This window comes from Terrapene carolina, unplaced genomic scaffold (genome assembly GCF_002925995.2).
Source record: "Terrapene carolina triunguis isolate 2854851 unplaced genomic scaffold, T_m_triunguis-2.0 Scaffold24, whole genome shotgun sequence".
NCBI classification, from domain to species: Eukaryota; Metazoa; Chordata; order Testudines; family Emydidae; genus Terrapene; species Terrapene triunguis.
The window spans coordinates 4924131-4944726 of NW_020664375.1; the positions used below are offsets into that span (position 1 = coordinate 4924131).

Consider the following 20596-nt stretch of genomic DNA (forward strand, 5'->3'; position numbering starts at 1 on the left):
AATATATACTGGGAAATCCACACTCCGCATTAAAGGGTTATAATTAAAAATAATAATATTATTATTATTATTATTATTATTAATAATAATAATAATGAAATACACACACTATACCACTCAAAGAACATATGCTCCCCCTTTTTCCTTCACCCCCACAGTGTCACGTGTACATTTATCCACTTACAGAAGTGAATTTAATTCTCCCCATCTAAAGAGCTAATATAAGAGGGAAGCCACCACATATTTAAACAGATAGCAAGGTATTACATAAAGTATGTAGGTTTTGGTAGTACCTGTTTCAGGGCGCTCTGCTCCCAAGCCTGCTAACAGATCAACTGTTCTGTTAAGATCTTCTGAATTAGGTCCTCTTTCTGACACAAGTCCACACAGGTAACCAAGGGACTTTAGCTATGAAAATAAATACAAGACATAAATAGGTTTCAAAAAGTTACGAATATCCATACAAAAAGCCTTGCTAACAAATGTCTTCCACATCATGACTCCCAACAGATCAGTACAGGATGTTTTGATAATAAATACTGTTGCCATATTACTACACTTATAAAACCTTTATTAAAATTGTCTCCTCAAGGGACAGACAGGAGAGCCTTCCAAAAGTGGCTGAGCATTTTACTTGAAAAGCTGAAAGGAATCTTATCTAAGACTAAATTAGATTTACGAGTAAATAACTTTTGGTATTAAAGACATTAAAAATGTAAACACTCAGCACTTTTATTTTTATAAAACATCTGAAATATCGATACTTAAACCCAAGGGTTTGGGTTTTTTGTTTGTTTTTTAATGTATAGAGAACAACTTTGATCTGTCTGGCAGTTACTAACAGACAGGTGCATTTAAAATACCAGGTTTATAGTATTTAATTAGTGTTGTGTTTCAGTAAAAAAAAAATTAAACTACACAACTGTTTAATTGTGTCCAGAGCCTCCAATGTACGGATTGGATGGATATACAGGTTGAAAAAACTCATAACACATCTAATTATTTATATAATGCTGTATGCGATGTGAAACATTTCTTCTTGAACAGAGTGCCATTAAAGATGTAGGTGAATAGTTACCAATCATCATGGGACTGAATTGGGGGTAGTTTGCTAAATTCTGTGTCAAAGGATGCTATCTGACTGAAGGTCAACCCTGGTGATTATTTTCTGATGTGAAGAATTAGATTGTCATTTTAGCATAACAGAGGTTACTGATCAACAAGTTATCCAATCTATTTTATAATAGGGTCTCATTACTTGTCTTGCCCCTCGAAGTAGTAAATTTCACACTGTGTGGACTAATATTTTCTTTTAATGGTTCTAAATGGACTTTTTGTAATCCCACCTCATTTGCTGTTTTGCCATTGGTTCTGGTGCTCTTCACTCCATGCCTCTAACACTGCAATCCTTCTACAGACTAACCTCTCCCTGCCCATTATGTTTCTCAACATTCTACATCAAAGAGCTGAGCATGTGCTTAAGTATTCCCAGCCCTTGCCTCCCAATGAAGAAATAGAAAAAATGTAAACCTGATTATGTCAGGTAGCACAACAGAGTACTACCAGACTAGTCTACAGATCAGTGTATTAAAGAACTTCTAGATTCACAATAAAACATGTCCCAGTTTGACACAGAGCCATGGCACATTTCAAGTGATGTCTCCGTAACTGAGCTTGCTTGCTTACCTTTTCAGTGGCATAGGTCCATAAGCCAACTGTGTGGGAAACATTGGCATCTACTTGTGCTCGGTCACAGCAGCCTTCTATTCTTTGTAGGACCTCTAAACAGCTTAAAAATACCCAGCAATCCAAAGCTCCAGGAGTAACAGAGACCTGAAGATGAACAGTAAAGGTCATTGAGAAATGAATAATTGCTTGATCATATTAGGACATAGCTTGAGAGACTGGGGAAGAAGTGCACTGCATGGGAAGTAGCTTCCATTTAAGGAGATTTAGAAGACTGAGGGCTAATGTACACTACTGCTACATCAGCGCCGCTGTAGCATGTCTGAAGACACACTATGCCAATGGAAGAGTGCTCTCCTGTCAGCATAATTACCCCACCTCAACTAGAGGTGGAAGCTATGTCAGCAAGAGAGCATCTCCTGCCAATATAGCGCTGTGCAGACACCGCTTTAAGTTGATGAAACTTACGTCGCTCTCGGGGGTGGGGGTTCACACCGGAGTGACATAAGTTACATCAACTTAAATGGTAGTGTAGACAAGCCCTAGGTTTGCTCAATTTGGAAAGGAGTAAGAAAATCTGATAAAAGTATATTAAACAACAAATGGTATAAATACATTGGGAACTCCTACTTACTCTGTGTTGGGATACATGAGCAATGTGACAATCAAATTCTAAGGCACCGAATTTAAGATAGAGAAGAGGAAGTGTTTTTCAGTGCAACTAATAATTATCTCATGGAGTTTTCACTACCATGGTATCTTAGAAACAATCAGAAGGATTAACTTTGACTAAGAATAGTATCTGCAGTTACAATAGCAAGGATAAGACTAATAAGGAATTAATCACAAGCTTGAGTCAGGAAGACATTTTCCCATAATGACTTAGTACTGTTCCTGAAAACCGACATATGATCAGTGTACTAATACTTAACTTTGGTCATCTTATATACATTGGGGATGATCAAAATTTATCCCCCCAGCATACCTGATAAAGCCACGGTATAACACTAAGATACAGTAGTAACACACAGTTCTGAAGTGAGCTGCTGGCCCACATATCAAGAAGATAGTCTTCCTGCCCTATTCCCCACACAACTATACATTTGTTACCACATATAAGTTAATTATTGGCTATAGATCAGACATTGGTAATGAATTCAGGAAAGAAGCATATGAATGACTATCAGCTTCATAGTACATTTATATTAGTTTTTCAGATAAGGCTCAGAACATTTTAACAATACAAGACAATCATAATGCTACCTCCAAAAAAAACAAACCTTTATGCAGTCTCCATCCGTATGGCTACACATCAAAGAAAAACCCATGGCTGCCCCATGTCAGCTGACTCGGGCTCGCGGGGCTCAGGCTGCAGGACTGTTTCACTGCTGTGAAAATGTTTGGACTCTGGCTCGAGTCCCTGCTCTGAGACTCTCCCACTGCACAGGTCATTATCCTCACAGGTAGATATTTATTTTAAAACATACAGTAATATATATGTAATATTGTAGCAATATTACAATTAGAAATTTTTACACCATTATGTTGATAGTACACTAGCAGTGCTAAATGTGTCAGCGGCGAGTGACAACTGGACAAACCTCTGTTATTAAACAAGAGATGTTATTTACATAATGAATTATATTACACTAACTCACTTCTAGTAGCTTAAGCTCCTGCACGCAGTTGTGAAGAAGCTCTAGTGCTCGCTGGGACACCTCCCACGGTCTCTGTAGGAAGATCAGCAACGTGCACTGGCGAGAAAACAGGTAACTGCGCAAGTCTAATAGAGTGGCTTCTTGATTCTGAATTAGCTCTCGTTTCTCCATATCTATTGGTTTACGGAGAATCAACCCATTCCAGCTCCGCACTGGTTGGCAGAAAAATGTCAACCAATTTGCTCCATCTAAGTAAACAAATATACAGTTAATGTCCAAACCCATTATTTTAAAGTAAGGTGTTTTTTTTTCTTTTAACCCCACAAACAACGTGAGGGTCAATACCTATATAAGAAGCCTGATTTTCAAAAGTGGCACCCACACCTCCCATTACTTACTCTAAATACTTAAAATTAGGCACCCAATTTTCAAAATGTTGACCTAGATACCTGCCAGCTATAAGCTGTAAAACAACGGGTTTACAATGCATTTCTGGGTGATTACAGTAAATCTCAAGTGAAATTACAGAAAGAAAGCTGAGCAACTTTATCTGCCTGAGCACCCATTAATTACACCTCACCATGATAGGTGTGTCCCTTAGTTTAGGGATATCGGCCTTTATCCCACTAATTCACTGTAAGTTATTTGTTAAGTGTTCCATACATCTTTGTATTTTTACATCTACACTTAGTGGTATCTGAACACCTCATGTCGTATTATGAAATATCATAACATCTTACTTATACAAAATAACTGATTTCACATTACTTGACACGTCTCGAAAGGTATGTATCCCATGTTATTGCCAAACTGAAATGAACTCAAGTCTCATACTGCTTGTAGAAAACAATTTATATTAAATATACAAGGAAAGAATTGTATACATATGCATTAACTGGGCATGGCATAACTCTACAGTGTCTAGAATTCCTTACTGTATCTAAATTTGAAAACCACTTTTTAGCCAATGTCTAAGGTAGCCTGTAATCATGCATGTTGTTTAAAAAAATCATATTAGATTCAATGGGAAGCCTTCAAAATAGCATACAGGAAGATTTGATTTTTATGACTCAATAGCAAGCTTTGGGAACAAGCAGCAGCACCAGGGCCAGATCAAGACATAGGTACTTTAGACCCATGGCTAGGGCCCCAATTCTTGGACTCACATGAGACCAGAATCTCAGCTTTCATGATGTTTCTAGACCTCACGGATGCAAAGAAAAGCTTGAACACACGACCAGAGTATAACTGTTGCCTGTCTGAATCTGGAGAGAGCATGAAACAATAGCTCTAAGTATCATGAAGTGTCTCATTCATCTTAATTGAAATCTGCTGCCACCCCCAGGAAAGGGTGTGGCAGAACCATATAGGCTGTGCCTAGGGCCCTGTTTTACTTTAATTTGGTCCTGAGCAGAACAGGGAGTGGAACTAACTAATCTGCTGCACACATTCATTTGTTGATTTAAAGCACTTACCACCAGCACCAAAGTTAACAACATATTGAGAGAACAAGGCATCAAGTTCATCATATTGCACCAAGGCATCTTCAAACTGCTGCAGCATTTCAAAGACAAAGGCCAGCTCTTCCTTTTAACACACAGACAAAGAAAGGTACAAGTTATCAAAATGTGTTGCAGTCAATATTGTGGATTTTAAAAAAGTTAACTGAAAAGGACTCACTAACCCAAAAGGACTTCTCCAAACTTGTCTCTGAGGGTTTGAATACCCAGGACAATGTAATGTTACAATTAATTATACTGCTATAACTCCCCTGATGGACACCCTAATTCCAGAATAAGAGTGCCTTTTTCCAGGTTAACCTATACTGCTTCCAAAGCTAAACGGGGAAAAGAAACTACAGTAAGCCTGTCCACATGGAAAAAGTTATAGTGGTATAATTATACTGGTAATTTTTTCCTGTTCAGACAAGCCCTTACTCACTATAATAAAATATTTAGAACAAGCCTTAACTCTCAGGAAGCTCATAAAACTCACCTCTTCCAGAAAACACTGTTGATGTACTTATAATTTATTCATTCTATTTGTATTATGGAGACACTAGTTGCAGCTCCACAATCAGGGGCGGCTCTATGTTTTTTTGCTGCCCCAAGCACGGCAATCAGGCGGCCTTCGGCGATGTTTCTGCAGGTGATCTGCCGGTCCTGCGCCTTCGGCGTACCCGCCGCCAAATTGCCGCCGAACCCACGGGACCAGCGGACCTCCCGCAGGCATGCCGCCAAAGGCTGCCTGACTGCCGCCCTCACAGCGACTGGCACGCCACCCCCCACGGCTAGCCGTCCCAGGCATGCGCTTGCTGCGCTGGTGCCTGGAGCCGCCCCTGTCCACAATTAAAGTTCAGTTTTACACTTAAAGCAGGGATTCAACATATGTTATGTATGAAAAATTCCACCTATTCTCCCCCAAACAACAGCGTTTACTCCATAGAATAAACTTTCTGGGAATTTACAAGTAAATCTGTTAATGAGTTTAACTAATTTTAACTCCTAAACAGGTCCTTTAAGAAATTTAGCACTTGGTGTCACCTTTCTTTCCATCCTGAATAGGGTTAACAGAATAATGCAAAAAGCTTTGAACTTCAGCCTACGCCCCTACATGACTACAAATAAGGTATTTAGTATTTGTGGTTTCAGATAACACTGAATTTTAAGACATTTGTTTTTCTTCTCTTCCCCACTTCTCATCCCCACTTCTCATCCCCACTGTCATCATAAGGCTTAAGCATGTTTAGATTTTTTTTTTTTTTAAACCTTAACTGATAATTTACTGTGTTCAACACACTTAGGTTTGGGATAATTGCAACAACATCCCCGTAATATGTATTTTATCCTAAATTACTGATCTGTACTCACTCTCAACTCCACCTTAATGAGACTTCTCCTGTCCAACCACCTGGTTTTGTGTTATATAATGAGCTGGGGGTGGGGGGCTTGGCAGGGAGGCGAGAAGTCTCAAGGAGGTGGTGGGACCGATCTTACATAATGCAAAAACTCAAAACTATATGGCATCACACATGGGAAATACCTTCTAGTCTACATTTTAAGAGAAATATTCTAATCAAATCAATCCCTAATGTTGTAATTTGAATGTGCAGTTTTTTCTGTAAGTGTTTAAATGTTTATTAGAACAAATCAGATACATTTAGGAGTCATGCAGATCGGGAAATTCAAAACATCTGAAAACAGAATTCTCTCCAGAGAATTACATGATTCCATTTTAAAAAACTTTAAGGTCATTTATACTCTGATAACATTCTAAGAAAAAGAAAGTTTAGTAATATGTAGAGCACATTGGTATAATATTTTAACTAGAAGGGTTCATTTGCACAGCCATAATATATTTTAATTTTTAAAGACCTTTACACAAAGGCAATGGAACAACTAATAAAATGCTTATTAAAAAAATTATCTGTGCTCACAACTAATCCATAGCCTTTCTGCTATCCAAGGTCCTAAGAGACACAGAAGCCTGAACAGATCTTGCAGGTGAACACAGCACCACAAAAACATTGCAGGCAAGAATAGTGACAAGTTTTGCCATAATACTAGCCTCCGTATCTTTTAAAAAGGAGAGTGATCTAAAAAAAAAATACAGCCAAAAAGAATGCTTTCAACAAAACAAAGGACTAAAAAATTTCTTCTTTAAGTCTGTACCTGGACCATGAAATACTCGCAAAAACTCCACCCTGGCTCAGTCCTCTTCTCCCTCAAAGTTCTCATGTCATCTTCAAACTTGCCTAGATTTTTGGTAAAAGACATGAGAAGCAGCGTCCTGAGTTTTGTCAGGAAGGCGTTCCAGGATTCCTGAGAACGGGAAGAGTCTTTCAAGGGGTCAGACAGTACCACACATCTGTAAAGATATTGATGGAAATTATTTTGTGGGAATAAAAAGTAACATCCAGACAAACTTATAATAGCCCCTGCAATTAACTACTGTAAACAATGTCAAATCGAAAGAATGGAAATCTGAGTTTCCTTGCTCAACATCAATTCAAGACTTTTATTAGTAAATGGTATGAACTAAGGACAGACAGTCAATGGAGGTAACAAATAATAGCGTTAAAATGATAATGTATATCGAACAGCCTTGTACTGTAGATAGAAAGGAAGCATTCGTTGGGTAGGCAGGAGGGTCCTGACACCTGTCAGGAATGGTCTAGTTATTGCTTAGTCCTGCCTTGGAAGGGGAGTGCAATAGATGATGTATTGAGGTCTCTTCCAGTCCTACACTATGATTTTAGGATAGGTTTAGAAAGAAATTTAAATCTGTGTTCCACAAGACAGGAGAGATTACAAAATGAGTATTCTATATTTTCAAAATCAATAAAAATATGTTTTAGAAATCCAAAAAACACAAAAAAAGCTCTGCTGTGTAGGTTCCTGGTGTAAGGCTTTATGAGCCCCGGAGCAAGGGGTAGGTGGGGTTTCCACTATGGGCATTTGCACATTCCCTGGTGGAATGTTCTAGTCTGGAAAGAAAATCCCAGTGTGCAGCTTTCTATACAGTCTAGTGTTCCGAAAGATGCGTGCATCATGCACCTTCCCTGACCACCATGCACTGATGTCAGTCAAATGGCCCCGGTGATCCACCAGCGCCTGCAAGACCATGGAGAAGTAGCCCTTTTGGGTTGATATACTCGGTCACGATATGGTCTGTGGCCAAAATTGGGATACGAGTTCCCCCCTGCAATTAGGGAATCTCATTGCCTCAAAGTCATCAATTATTTGTCCTGGACATTACTGAGAGTCACTGTCCTTCAAAGCAGACGGTGACTAATGGCCCTGCACACTTGCATCACCGCAGCCACCACAGTGAACTTTACAACTCCAAACTGGTTTACAACTGACTGGTAGCAGTCTGGAGTTGCCAGCTTCCACACAGCGATCACCACTCGCTTTTCCACAGTGAGGGCAGCTCTCATTCTGGTGTCTTTGCACTGCAGTGTTGGGACACGTTCCACACACAGTTCCAGGAAGGTGGCTTGGTGCATACAGAAGTTCTGCAGCCACTGCTCATCATCTCATATATTCATCATGATGCGATCCCACCACTCAGTGCTTGTTTCTCGAGCCCAGTACCAACAGTCCACCATGGCAAGCTGGCCCATGAACGCCTGCAGCAATTTTGAATTATTTGTTTCCATGGCAGACAGCAGGGCAGGCATCACCGATTCATTCTCTGTCACAGCTCATGAAATACTGCAAGACCAGCCACACTGTGTTCATAATGCTCAGCACCAGCCTGATCAGTAGCTCAGGATTTATGCTGTCAGACAGAGGTGGCAGGCATACGGTTTACACGGACTGTTGAAAAACAGCACAAAACGAAGTAGGAAGCCCATGGAATGATGGGACAAAAAAAAATGCATCATGTGACAGCGAGCATGTCCCCACAGTGCATCGTGATCTGTTACCAGAGCTCCCAGCGGCAGAGGGTGGAGAGTTGCACAGTGAGATAGCTACCCTGATACAACAACGCTGTCGATGAAAAAGCAATGACTGTGGATACGCTTAGCTGACACAAGGAATGTTGTGTGGACATGCTCCACTGATGTTATTAAAGCTTATGATCGTCAACAAAACTTAAGTCAAATAGTGTAGACATGGCCTAAGACTTTACTCTTGTACTTTTCCTCTGGCTCACTGGTGATGGGTTTACATAAACCTTGAAAAACCAAGGATTTGAAGTTCTGAACATTGATTTTGGTTACTTCATTCATTCTGAATCAGCGTCTACAAAAATATAGCTTCAGTATGTTTAAAGCCTTTTATCTTTTCTGGAAGAGGTGAACATCCAGAATTTAACTGTAGCCCTACAGAACTACTTTTCCTCCCCTCCTTTCTCTTTTTTTTTTTTTTTTTTTTTTTTTCTACCCTCCTTTCTTTTTTTTTTTTTTTTAATTTTTATTCCAACCACTACTAATTCAGGAAAAGATGCAGCAAACTTTTTCCTCCATTGGTTCATATTTTGGGACAGATGGACATACATCTTACCAATGCCATTTGCTTAATGTTAGGCATCAGGGAAGTTACTATTCTTTTAAGTGAAAAACTGGACCTATTAAATGATTAGCCAGAAAACTAGTTTTACAATTATAAACAATATTTTTGAAAAAGTCCTTACCTGTCACTTTGCTTGTTACAGAAGTCATTTCTTATTTTATCTACTATAGATGTTCGGGGAAGGATGTTGGTTTTGTTCTTTTTTTTTGCATCGCTCTCAACTACCACAATTAACCAATCCACAGAGCTGTGCACTTTCAGAACATTCTGCCACTTGGTGATGTCATCCTTTACTGTAGCTTTGTACACTTCTGTATCCTGGGATTATAAATAATGAATTAGCAAATCAAATTGACAATCTGGACAAATTTGAAAGATTTATTTTGTTAAAACAGGAAAAAAAAATATTTCAAATGATACCAAACGGAATTAGTGACACAGATTATTGAGAAGTTAAACAAGGACAATGTCAAGGTAAGGTTTTATTCTTTCGATTGATTACTTTATTATTACTACTTTAGACTATTGCAAATGAAAGATTTTTAAAAATTAAATTTACCCTGAACAACTCATTGAAATTTGGAACTTGATTCAACTAAGACAATGAAACTAGACTGATTAATTTCATTTTCTGGTTCTAATACACCAACAGTGCAGTGGCATTTGGGCTTTCGAACACTGCTGGAAAGTTTTAAGTTGTTTGTATCTTCAATGACAAATTTAAACAATTGAAGTAACTCATTTTCGGTAACTTTTTTCTTTTTATAGATCAACTATGAACATGTTGCTATGAATATTCACGATGCAAAGTTGTTTTGGTTAGTTGTGATTGGTCAAGTCAGATGGTTAGTGTCTTTTTTTTGATTGTATGAGAATTTCTCCTATAATGAGGATAACTCCCGGTGAATGAAACATTGCAAATAAGATTAGGGAGTATTAAATTTTTCCATTTTTGGATCACGAATCTTATCTAAACCATGATTCTTTTAACAGATTAAATTCTGATTTACTGACTCTGTGAACTATCTCCCATTTTCATACTGGGACAGTGCATGTATGCATTGTGTTGCTGCCAAGGATGTGGTCAGATCCTTGTATAGTTTAGTTTCCACTGTGCCAGGGCTCTGGGAAAGGGTTTTGGAAAACCTGTACTCCTGCTGCGTCAAGCAGTGTCACTATAAAAAAAAACGGTTACTCGCCTTCTCGTAACTGTTGTTCTTCGAGATGTGTTGTTCATGTCGATTCCAATCAGGTGTGTGCGTGCGCATGTGCACGATGGCCGGAAGATTTTTCCCTTAGCAGCATCCGTCGGGTCGGCCTGGGCGACCCCTGGAGTCACGCCCTCATTGCGCCTAATATATAGCCCTGCCGACCCGCCACCTCTTCAGTTCCTTCTTGCCGGCTACTCCGACAGAGGGGTAAGGAGGGTGGGTATTGGAATGGACATGAACAACATCTCGAAGAACAACAGTTACGAGAAGATTTTTTCTTCGAGTGGTTGTTCATGTCAATTCCAATCAGGTGACTCCCAAGCAAATTTAGGAGGGGGCAGGTCGGAGCTGTCCACTGACTGGAGTACTGCTCTACCAAAGGCCGCATCATCTCTGGCCTGCCACATTGCATAGTGTGCGGCGAAAGCGTGTATCAATGACCACGTCACTGCACTGCAAATTTCCTGGGCGAGGACTTGAGCCAGGAAAGCTGTTGATGAAGCTTGCGCCCTTATAGAGTGCGCCATTATCAGGGGCGTGGTGATCCTTGCTAGATTGTAGCACTCAGTAATGCAGGCCACAATCTATGATGAAAAGCGCTGTGTCAAAACAGGCTGGCCCTTCATCCTGTCCGCTACTGCGACGAAGAGCTGTACCGACTTCCTGAACGGTTTCGACCTTTCAATGTAAAAGGCCAGCGCTCTGCGGATGTCGAGAGTATGGAGCCTCTGTTCCCTGCTAGTCGCCTGAGGCTTGGGTTAGAAAACTGGGAGGAAAATGTCCTGGTTGATGTGTAAACTGCGATACCACCTTTGGGAGGAAGGCGTGATGGAGCCTGAGCTGAACCTTGTCCTTAAAAAACACTGTGTAGGGCGGCTCGGACGTTAGAGCCCTGAGCTCAGACACCCTCCAGGCTGAAGTTATTGCCACCAGGAATGCGACCTTATAGGAGAGGTAGAGCTGGGAGCATGTTGCTAAAGACTCAAAGGGATGCCCCATGAGCCTAGAGAGGACCAAATTAAGGTCCCAAGCAGGAACCAGTTGGCGGACGTGCGAGTACAACCTGTCGAGGCCCTTCAGGAAGTGACTGACCAGGGGGTTAGCAAAAATCGAGCGGCCCTGTACCCCCTGGTGGAAAGCCGAGATGGCAGCTAGATGTACTCTTATGGAAGACAAGGAGAGACAGTCTTGCTTTAGGTGGAAAAGGTAATCCAAAATCTGGGGCACTGAGGCCAGCATCGGGGAAAAGTTGCGCTGAGCTGACCAGACTGAAATTCTCTTCCACTTCGCCAGGTACGTGGCCCTAGTGGAGGGTTTCCTACTACCCAAGAGAACCTGTCCGACTTGCTCTGAACAGGAAAGCTCGAAAGTACTGAGCCATGGAGCCTCCAGGCTGTGAGATGCAGCGACTGCAGGTTCGGGTGCTGGAGCCGCCCATGATCCTGCATGAGAAGGTCCGGGAAGAGCAGCAGGGTAATCGGGGCTTCGACTGATATGTCTAGGAGAGATGTGTACCAATGCTGGCGGGGCCAGGCTGGTGCTATGAGAATGACCCGAGCCTGGTCTCTGCGGATCTTGAGCAGGACCTTGGGGACGAGCGGTAGGGGTGGGAAGGTGTATAGAAGCGGTCCCCCCCCCCCCAAATGGAGGAGGAATGCGTCCGCTGTGGAGCCTGGACTGTGATTCTGGAAGGAGCAGAACTGCTGACACTTCTAGTTGCGTCGCGTGGCAAAGAGGTCGATCAGGGAACAGCCCCACCCCTGGAAGAGCGAAGATGTGATGTCCGGGCGAAGGGACCACTCGTGGCTGTGAAGAGATCTGCTGAGGCGGTTCACCAGCTAGTTCTGGACCCCTGGAAGGTACGATGCCTTTAGATCGACTGAGTGCTCTATCCAAAAGTCCCATAACTTGAGGGCTTCCTGGCACAGGGGAGAGGAGCGTGCACCTCCATTTGTTGATACAGAACAGCGCGGTCGTATTGTCCGTCATGACCGATACACATTGGCCTGCTAGATATGGGCAGAATGACTGACACGCTAGGCGTACCGCTCTGGGCTCCCTGACATTGATATGAAGATGGAGATTTGTCTGTGACCAGAGGCCTTGCGTTCTGTGGTCCCCCAGATGAGCTCCCCACCCCAAGTCTGACACGTCCGTCACTAGCATCAGGGATGGGTGTGGGGCAGGGAAGGGGACTCCTGAGCACACCTGCTGAGCGTCCATCTACCACAGGAGCGAGTCGAGGATAGGGCTAGGTAGGGTCACAGTCCTGTCCAAGATGTCCCTGGCAGGAATGTACACTGACGCAAGCCACGACTGAAGCAGCCGAAGCATGAGTCTGGTGTGCCGAACCACTTACGTACAGGCCACCATGTGGCTGAGAAATTTGAGACAATTTCTTGCGGTGGTAGTGGGGAACTGCCTGAGTCCCTGGATCATAGCGTTGAGGGCCTGGAATCTCGCCCGTGGGAGGAATGCTCTAGCTTGGGTTGAGTCCAGAACGGCCCTTATGAACTCTATCCTCTGGACTGGGGCAGAGTCGATTTCGTTTAGTAGGAGGCCCAGATTCTCGAAGGTGGCTCTGATGAATGCCACCTGAGCTTCCACCTGAGCCCTGGATCAGCCTTTGATCAGTCGTCAAGGTATGGGAACACCTGTATCTGATGTTTCCACAGAAAGGCGGCGACGACTGCCATGCACTTGGTGAAGACTCGAGGTGACACTGACAGGCCGAAAGGGAGGATGGTAAATTGGTAATGGGAACCGTTGGCCACAAGCCTGAGGAACTTTCTGTGGTTGTGCGCAATCGCTATGTGAAAATACATGTCCTTCAAGTCGAGGGCGGCATACCAGTCTGCTGGATCCAGTGAAGGGATAATGGAGGTCAGGGAGACCATGCAGAACCTGAGTTTCCGGAACCCGTTGAGGTCGCGCAGGTCCAGGATAGGCCTTAGGCCGCCTTTGGCCTTCGGTATTAGGAAATAGCGGGACTAGAAAAGCCTCACCCTGTGTTGCAGTGGAATCTCCTTCACCACCCCTAGTGCTAGGAGTGATTGCACCTCCTGAATGAGAAGTTGCTCATGAGAAGGGTCCCTGAAGAGGGACGGGGAAGGGGGTGGAAGGGCGGGAGGGCACAGAATTGGATGGAGTATCCCCTCTCTACCATGCAAAGCACCCAGCGGTCTGAAGTTATATGGGACCATGCATAGTAGAAAGGAGATAGTCGGGAGGAAAAGGTAAGGCAGGGTGAATCCAGTCTCTGGTCTGGTACGCCGTCCTCGACTGCACCTTCAAAAGGCCGGTTTAGGGCCAGAGGGTGGTTTGGGCTGGCCTTGATTAGCGGAGGGATGTTGCCTTCTCCTACCACTCCGGTTCCTCCTCCTAGAATTATCCTGGTGGTTCTGCTGCTGGAACCTTTGAGGAGGTTGTGGGCAGAAGTGTCTCCGCTATGTAGCGGGGTATGCAAGCCCAAGGATCTGAGGGTGGCTCAGGAATCTTTTAGGCTGTGGAGCCATTTGTCCGTCTTCTCTGAAAACGGAGTCTCACCCTCAAAGGGGAGGTCCTGAATTGTTTGTTGGACTTTGGGCAGCCCTGCGGAGCAACTGCTGTTGAACTCTGTCCTCTAACGCAGGAGCTATGGACGTCACTGCCAACGCTTCGTCTGGCAACGAGGAGGAAGAAGTGTGTGTCGGTGGTGGAAGCTCCCTGCCATCTGCCCCGGACGTGTCATGTGACCCCCGGGGCAGCATTGGAGGAGGTGGTGCCAATGTCGGTGCCAGGGCCGTAGTCAACGTCGGCAGTAGTCTCACAGAAGGGAGCTGCATCGGCACACTCACAGGAGCCACCGGGGTCGGGGAGGAAGGTGCCGATGTCGGCACCTGGTCTGTAGGTGCCTGCATCGAGGTAGACGTCAACAACAGTGCAGGCGTGGGAGATGGGTGTGTCGCCGTCACGAAGGCCGGTGCCGAAGTCGGAGCACAGCACGGTGCCAGAATCAATGACGGTGCTGTAGGGAAAGGCGTCGGGACTGTAGGCGCCGGGTGCGTATGCACAGTGGAAGGCGGCACAAAAGTGGCGGAAGCGACTAAAGACGTCGCTGAGCACGGGCCCTAGGTTCCTCCCTGGCCCTGGTGATAAGCCCAGCGAGTCCAGAAGGGCCACTGAGGCAGGTTCTGCCACTGCGGAGGCCACGCCTGATGCTCCCTTCCGTCTCTGCCGACCTCGCGCTACGGGTTTCTGCTATTTGAGCGATAGGAGTTGGGCTCCGAGGTCTCAGACACTGAAGACCACGGAGGAGCCGATCCTCGGTGCCTCGAATGTCGAGAGCTCGGGGAGCGGGAAGGCTCTCTGTCGGAGCACGTAGGTGCCGATGGACAAGGCGAAGGGGAGCGCCTTGACATCATAGCCAACTTTCCCTTAGAGTGCATTGGAGGACGGGGCTCCGTCGGCGCTGAGGGTTCCTCCCTGGCAGGCGAGGAGATCTCTGGCGGCCTGGTACGCTTCCGGTGTGGATGGGAGCTGAAGCTGCTGTGTAGGCGCCGGAGATCGAGGTGGGGACGGACTCGACTACCTCACCAGGACAGGAGTCGACACGGCCCCAGAAGGAGACGCCGAGGAGTGGCCCGCCTGGGGTTGCACTTCGAGGCTTAGCCGGAGGAGAACGGTCGTCCGGCTTTTTCTTCTTTCAAGGCACCAGCGAGTGGGAGCAGTGCCTATTATCAGATTGGCCCTGTGAGGAGCTGTGTCACTGCCGAGCGTCCCTGGAGGAGTCCTTCCTCGGCGCCAACGTCTCTCGAGCCCGGGTCAGAATGGGGGTGCAAGGCTTTCTCCAGGAGGATCACCTTCAGCCGCTGTTCCCATTCTTTAAGTGTTCTTGGGCAGAACTTGCGGCAGATCTTGCAATGATCTTTTTGATGGGTCTCCCCCAGGCACCTAAGACACGACGAGTGCGGATCACTTTTACGCATGTGCCAAGCACACGCCTCACAGTTTTTAAATCCCGGGGACCGTGGCATACCACAGTGCCAGGGCCAGATTGGGAGGGGGGAACCCTCTCCTCCCCCCCCCCCCCCCCACTACTATACTAAACTTTAACTGGAGTACTACCAACAGCTAACTAACTATATACACGGAATAACAAAGAAACTTGCTGAGCAAGAGCCAAGGGAAGTTCCAGCCACTGTCACTGGCGGTAAGAAGGAACTGAAGGGGTGGCGGGTTGCCAGGGCTATATATTAGGCACCATGAAGGCGCGACTCCAGGGGGTGCCCAGGCTGACCCGAGGGATGCTGCTAAGGGAAAAATCTTCCGGCCATCGTGCACATGCGCACACACACACCTGATTGGAATCGACATGAACAAGCACTCTAAGAAGAATATAAGGAGGATGTGGAAAAAGTCCAGCAGAGGGCAACAAAAATGATTAGGGCGCTGGAGCACATGACTTATGAGGAGAGGCTGAGGGAACTGGGATTGTTTAGTCTGCAGAAGAGAAGAATGAGGGGGGATTTGATAGCTGCTTTCAACTACCTGAAAGGGGGTTCCAAAGAGGATGGATCTAGACTGTTCTCAGTGGTGGCAGATGACAGAACAAGGAGTAATGGTCTCAAGTTGCAGTGGGGGAGGTTTAGGTTGGCTATGAGGAAAAACTTTTTCACTAGGAGGGTGGTGAAGCACTGGAATGGGTTACCTAGGGAGGTGGTGGTGGAATCTCCTTCCTTAGAGGTTTTTAAGGTCAGGCTTGACAAAGCCCTGGCTGGGATGATTTAGTTGGGAATTGGTCCTGCTTTGAGCAGGGGGTTGGACTGGATGACCTCCTAAGATCCCTTCCAACCCTGATATTCTATGATTCTAAGTTACAGTTCAAATGCTCAAGTGGGCAAGTTTAAAATTTACTTTTTATGAACACTTATGCAAGGAAGACTTGATTGCCTTCCATGATCATTTGAACAAACAAAAGAAGTTGTGTACCGGGACAGCAGAAAAGTCAAAAAGTTCATTTTTAAATTATAGTGAATACTTGCAGGGTTTTTTGGTGTTATTAACCCACCCCTAGTGTTTATTAAACAAACAATGTCACTAAGTGTCACCAAGTCATTGGCTACTATCTCCTTCAAACCAATATACTAATACAGGGGTCGGCAACCTTTCAGAAGTGGTGTGCCGAGTCTTCATTTATTCACTCTAATTTAAGGTTCCGCGTGCCGGTAATACATTTTAACGTTTTTAGAAGGTCTTTCTAGAAGTCTATATTATATAACTAAACTATTGTATGTAAAGTAAACAAGGTTTTCAAAATGTTTAAGAAGCGTCATTTAAAATTAAATTAAAATGCTGATCTTACGCCACCAGCCTGCTCAGCTCGCTGCCAGCCTGGGGTTTTGTTCACCTAGGCCAGCAGCGGGCTGATCAGGGCCTGCGGCCGGGACCCCAGACCTGAGGGGGGGGGAGGTGTTTCAGGGGTCAGGGCAGAGGGCTGGGAAAGGGGGTTCAGGGCAGAAGGCTGGGGTGTGGGGGGGGTTCAGAGATCAGGGCAGAGAGCTGGGGGCTGCAGGGCAGAAGGTTGGGTGTGTGTTGGGATGTGGGGGTGCAGGGCAGAGGGGTGGGGGGTGCAGGGCCGAAGGCTGGGGTGCTCGGCTCATGGGGTTGCTCCCAGCCCCCTGCCCTGAGCAGCTCATGGCAGGGGGCTGGAAGGGATATGCCCTGTTCCACCCCCTTCCCCCAGGCTCCGTCCCTACCTCTCTCTGCGTCCTCTATGGAGCTGTGTGCACACTGCTGCTCTTCCCCCTCCCCCTTGCTAGGGCCATCAGCTGATTGGCGCAGGGAAGGAGCGGGGGAGGGGCAGGAAAGCACCACGCTGGGGGAAGACGTGGGGGGGGGGGAGCTTGGCTGCCGCAGAACCAAGCTTCTGCCTCCTGCCCCCACAGGGGAGAGCGGTGGGCACGGGGGCTGAGTGGGGCTGGGGGCCGGGACCGCGGCAGGGAGCTGCGTGCCACTCAAAATCGGCTCGCGTGCCGTGTTTGGCACACGTGCCGTAGGTTGCCGACCCCTGTACTAATACAATTGTTCCCAAAACGGACTTCCACGGTGCCCCACATTAAACTATGCAGTCATACATGTTGCCATGCACTATGACTCTGTTATCTGTTACTTGATTAGTTTTTAATCCATAACATATTGACCACGTTTTATTAGTTTTCTTTACATTCTTGTGGTTACCTTTATTATTTTGTTAACTTTTCAAATAACTCTAGATGGTTAGAGCAGGATTTTTCCTTTATTTAGTTCACCATCAATACTTTAAAAAGCATTTATTATACCATCCTTACATTCCATCCATTTCCCCACTATCAGGAGGCATAATTTCCAGATCTCCTGTAATGTCTTAATTTATCAAAGACAGATTTGCACATTAGTGATTTCCTAATTTAATGGGCAGCAGGTTTAAAATAAATAAAAGGAAGTTGTTCTTCACACAGCGCACAGTCAACCTGTGGAACTCCTTGCCTGAGGAGGCTGTGAAGGCTAGAACTATAACAGGGTTTAAAAGAGAACTAGATAAATTAATGCAGGTTAAGTCCATTAATGGCTATTAGCCAGGATGGGTAAGGAATGGTGTCCCTAGCCTCTGTTTGTCAGAGAGTGTAGATGGGTGGCAGGAGAGAGATCACTTGATCATTACCTGTTAGGTTCATGCCCTCTGGGACACCTGGCATTGGCCACTGTCGGTAGACAGGATACTGGGCTGGATGGACCTTTGGTCTGACCCAGTATGGCCATTCTTATGTTCTAATCTGCTAGTTTTAGTATATTGCATACCATTTCACACCTCACCTTCCATCAGAAACCACAACAGATTACCTTGGTGATTTAATGCACTTGAGAAACTCAAGTTCCCCAAAGCTTCAGTCTTCTCAAGTGCTATCTGATAACATCAAACTTGTCTCATATTAGGACAATGCAACTCTCCCCCCCCGCCCCCCATTAGTGACCCTGGTAGTAACAAATGTAACCAATAGGAATAAGGGACAGAGTGTAGAACCAGCACATCCCATTTACCAAATTGGGACAGGGCAGAGCTTATTTTACCTTCAGTTCCACTCTCATACCTTATTATGTGCATGGTTCACGCTTAATATTTTCCTAATACTTACACAACATTCTGTCCAATAAATATGAAGGAAGGGAAAAGTCAGGAGAGCCTTGTTTCCTTCTTTGGGTAACAACTCCTCTTTAAATTGAACAAAATTAGATTCAAGATGAATCATCTTAGGAGCACGTCCATAAGACCTATGCAGAATTTTAAAAGAATTACCATTAGTAATTGAGAAATAAGCAGCAAAACTAAAAGCAGAACAGAAATGGCAGGGCAAACATTTATTACAAATTTAGCTTTTTTTAAAAAACCTCACAAAACTTAACTGTGCTCTCTATGGTTTGATTTGTGTAGCATCGATTCAAAAATTCGTCTCTTTTCTCTGAAAATAAGATACATATATATTCTCTTTGCAAGGAAAAGGGCTGGAAACTTCCAGCTTTCATGTTAAAAAGATTCTCCTTTACATGTTCTTGTGTTCCTCCAAAATTAGAGGTGGCCTTTGACTGTGGACGTCACAGGGTCCAAAGCCTAATTCTGTTTTTAGGTCTTTCCCATATGCCCATTAAAGCAGGAACCAGGCTTACCTTCAAAGCATGGTTGCCCAAAGTGCAACCTGGAGATACCAGTGAAACTAATCTTTAGTGCCGTTAATCTCTTTATGATTTTAAATTCAGCCTGGGTTAAATGTGGGAACAAACATATCAAAGGGCCCAACATCCAGAATTCAGGGAAAATTGGCTCTGAAAACCAGAAATCGTTCCTCCTGTTCAGCTTCCAAACCAACACAATTCACTGCACAGTGTCACATTATTAGTCACATTTTCCTAAATCCAACAACGTGCATGAAAATAGAACAATGGGGGGCGGAGGGGCGGAAATACTCTACCTTCTCCATTCCATGGGTTCTTTTGGAAGCTGCTGAGAAAGCATGGGATATATAGAAGTGAATAAATTCTGATCTCCAGCACCTAAAATTAAAGAGACCCATATTTTAAAAAGTTTACTCTTAAATCTTGTCCATATATATTTTAAAAGGGAACTATACCATAGTTACATTTTTAAGAGACTCATTGTCATACTGAATGCATGGATAACACTGATGTATAGAAAAATGCTTTAAAATAACATCTTGTTATTGAATATCTCTATGAAACACCATTCATATAGCTGTCCTAAAATGCCACAGAAGGCGTGAGAAAGAAACTCAGCTACAGCTAGCAGTCCAATGTTGTACATCATCACAAAAACCAAACAGCCTCCAAAAACTTCAATCAGCTTACACAAGACACCCTAGGTACTAATACCACTGTACTATGAAGCAAGATAAATAGAACAAAATGTACAATCCAGCACAGAAAACAGTAACTGATTTTCAGCAATATAACAGTATCCAGTTGACATTTACATCCTTGGCAACAAGACATAATAGGATGTTGCCCAAACCATTTAGTCTCTCTCCCCCCCACCCCCCGACCCCCAAAAAAGATCAAGTAGATCAGGAAAAAAAAAATCTTAGTTTTAGAACTGTTTTATTATGTATTACATAAAATTACAAAATAGTAAAGACTACATCCCTCATTTCAATACTCCTTAAGTTACATTTTAAAAAAAGTTATTCATAATATAAACTTAGAACCTCAAGAACTTTTTACTTTCCCAAGGGATTTTATCATCTAATTGCTACACATCAATTTTTGCCCAATTTTAAAATAGAGCATGAGTCAGCCATTGATTTTTTTTTTTCATTCAGTACATTGTTCTTCCCATCATTTGAGCACCACCTCTCCATTAAAATGACATCAGTAACTAGTGTAGATTCAAATTGTATATTTGATCTAGGAAACTAAATTTATCAATAAACCATTTGGAGAATAGTGCTCGCCAGATTAACATTTTAAGTGTGTCAAATTTTAGACCTATAAA

The 20596-nt window shown here is 44.1% G+C and overlaps 1 protein-coding gene across 1 annotated transcript in view; it reads right to left on the reverse strand.

The window, feature by feature from the left end:
- LOC113406286 (trafficking protein particle complex subunit 10-like) overlaps positions 1-20596 on the reverse strand; it is a 102846-nt gene that overhangs the window by 52358 nt on the left and 29892 nt on the right. The window contains exons 2-9 of the mRNA XM_026650254.2: positions 19560-19641; positions 18729-18864; positions 9486-9682; positions 7016-7211; positions 4820-4931; positions 3345-3592; positions 1687-1833; positions 294-408 (exon numbers count right to left, since the gene is read on the reverse strand). Coding sequence (XP_026506039.1) covers positions 294-408; positions 1687-1833; positions 3345-3592; positions 4820-4931; positions 7016-7211; positions 9486-9682; positions 18729-18864; positions 19560-19641 — 1233 coding nt within the window. The remainder of the gene's footprint in view (positions 1-293; positions 409-1686; positions 1834-3344; positions 3593-4819; positions 4932-7015; positions 7212-9485; positions 9683-18728; positions 18865-19559; positions 19642-20596) is intronic.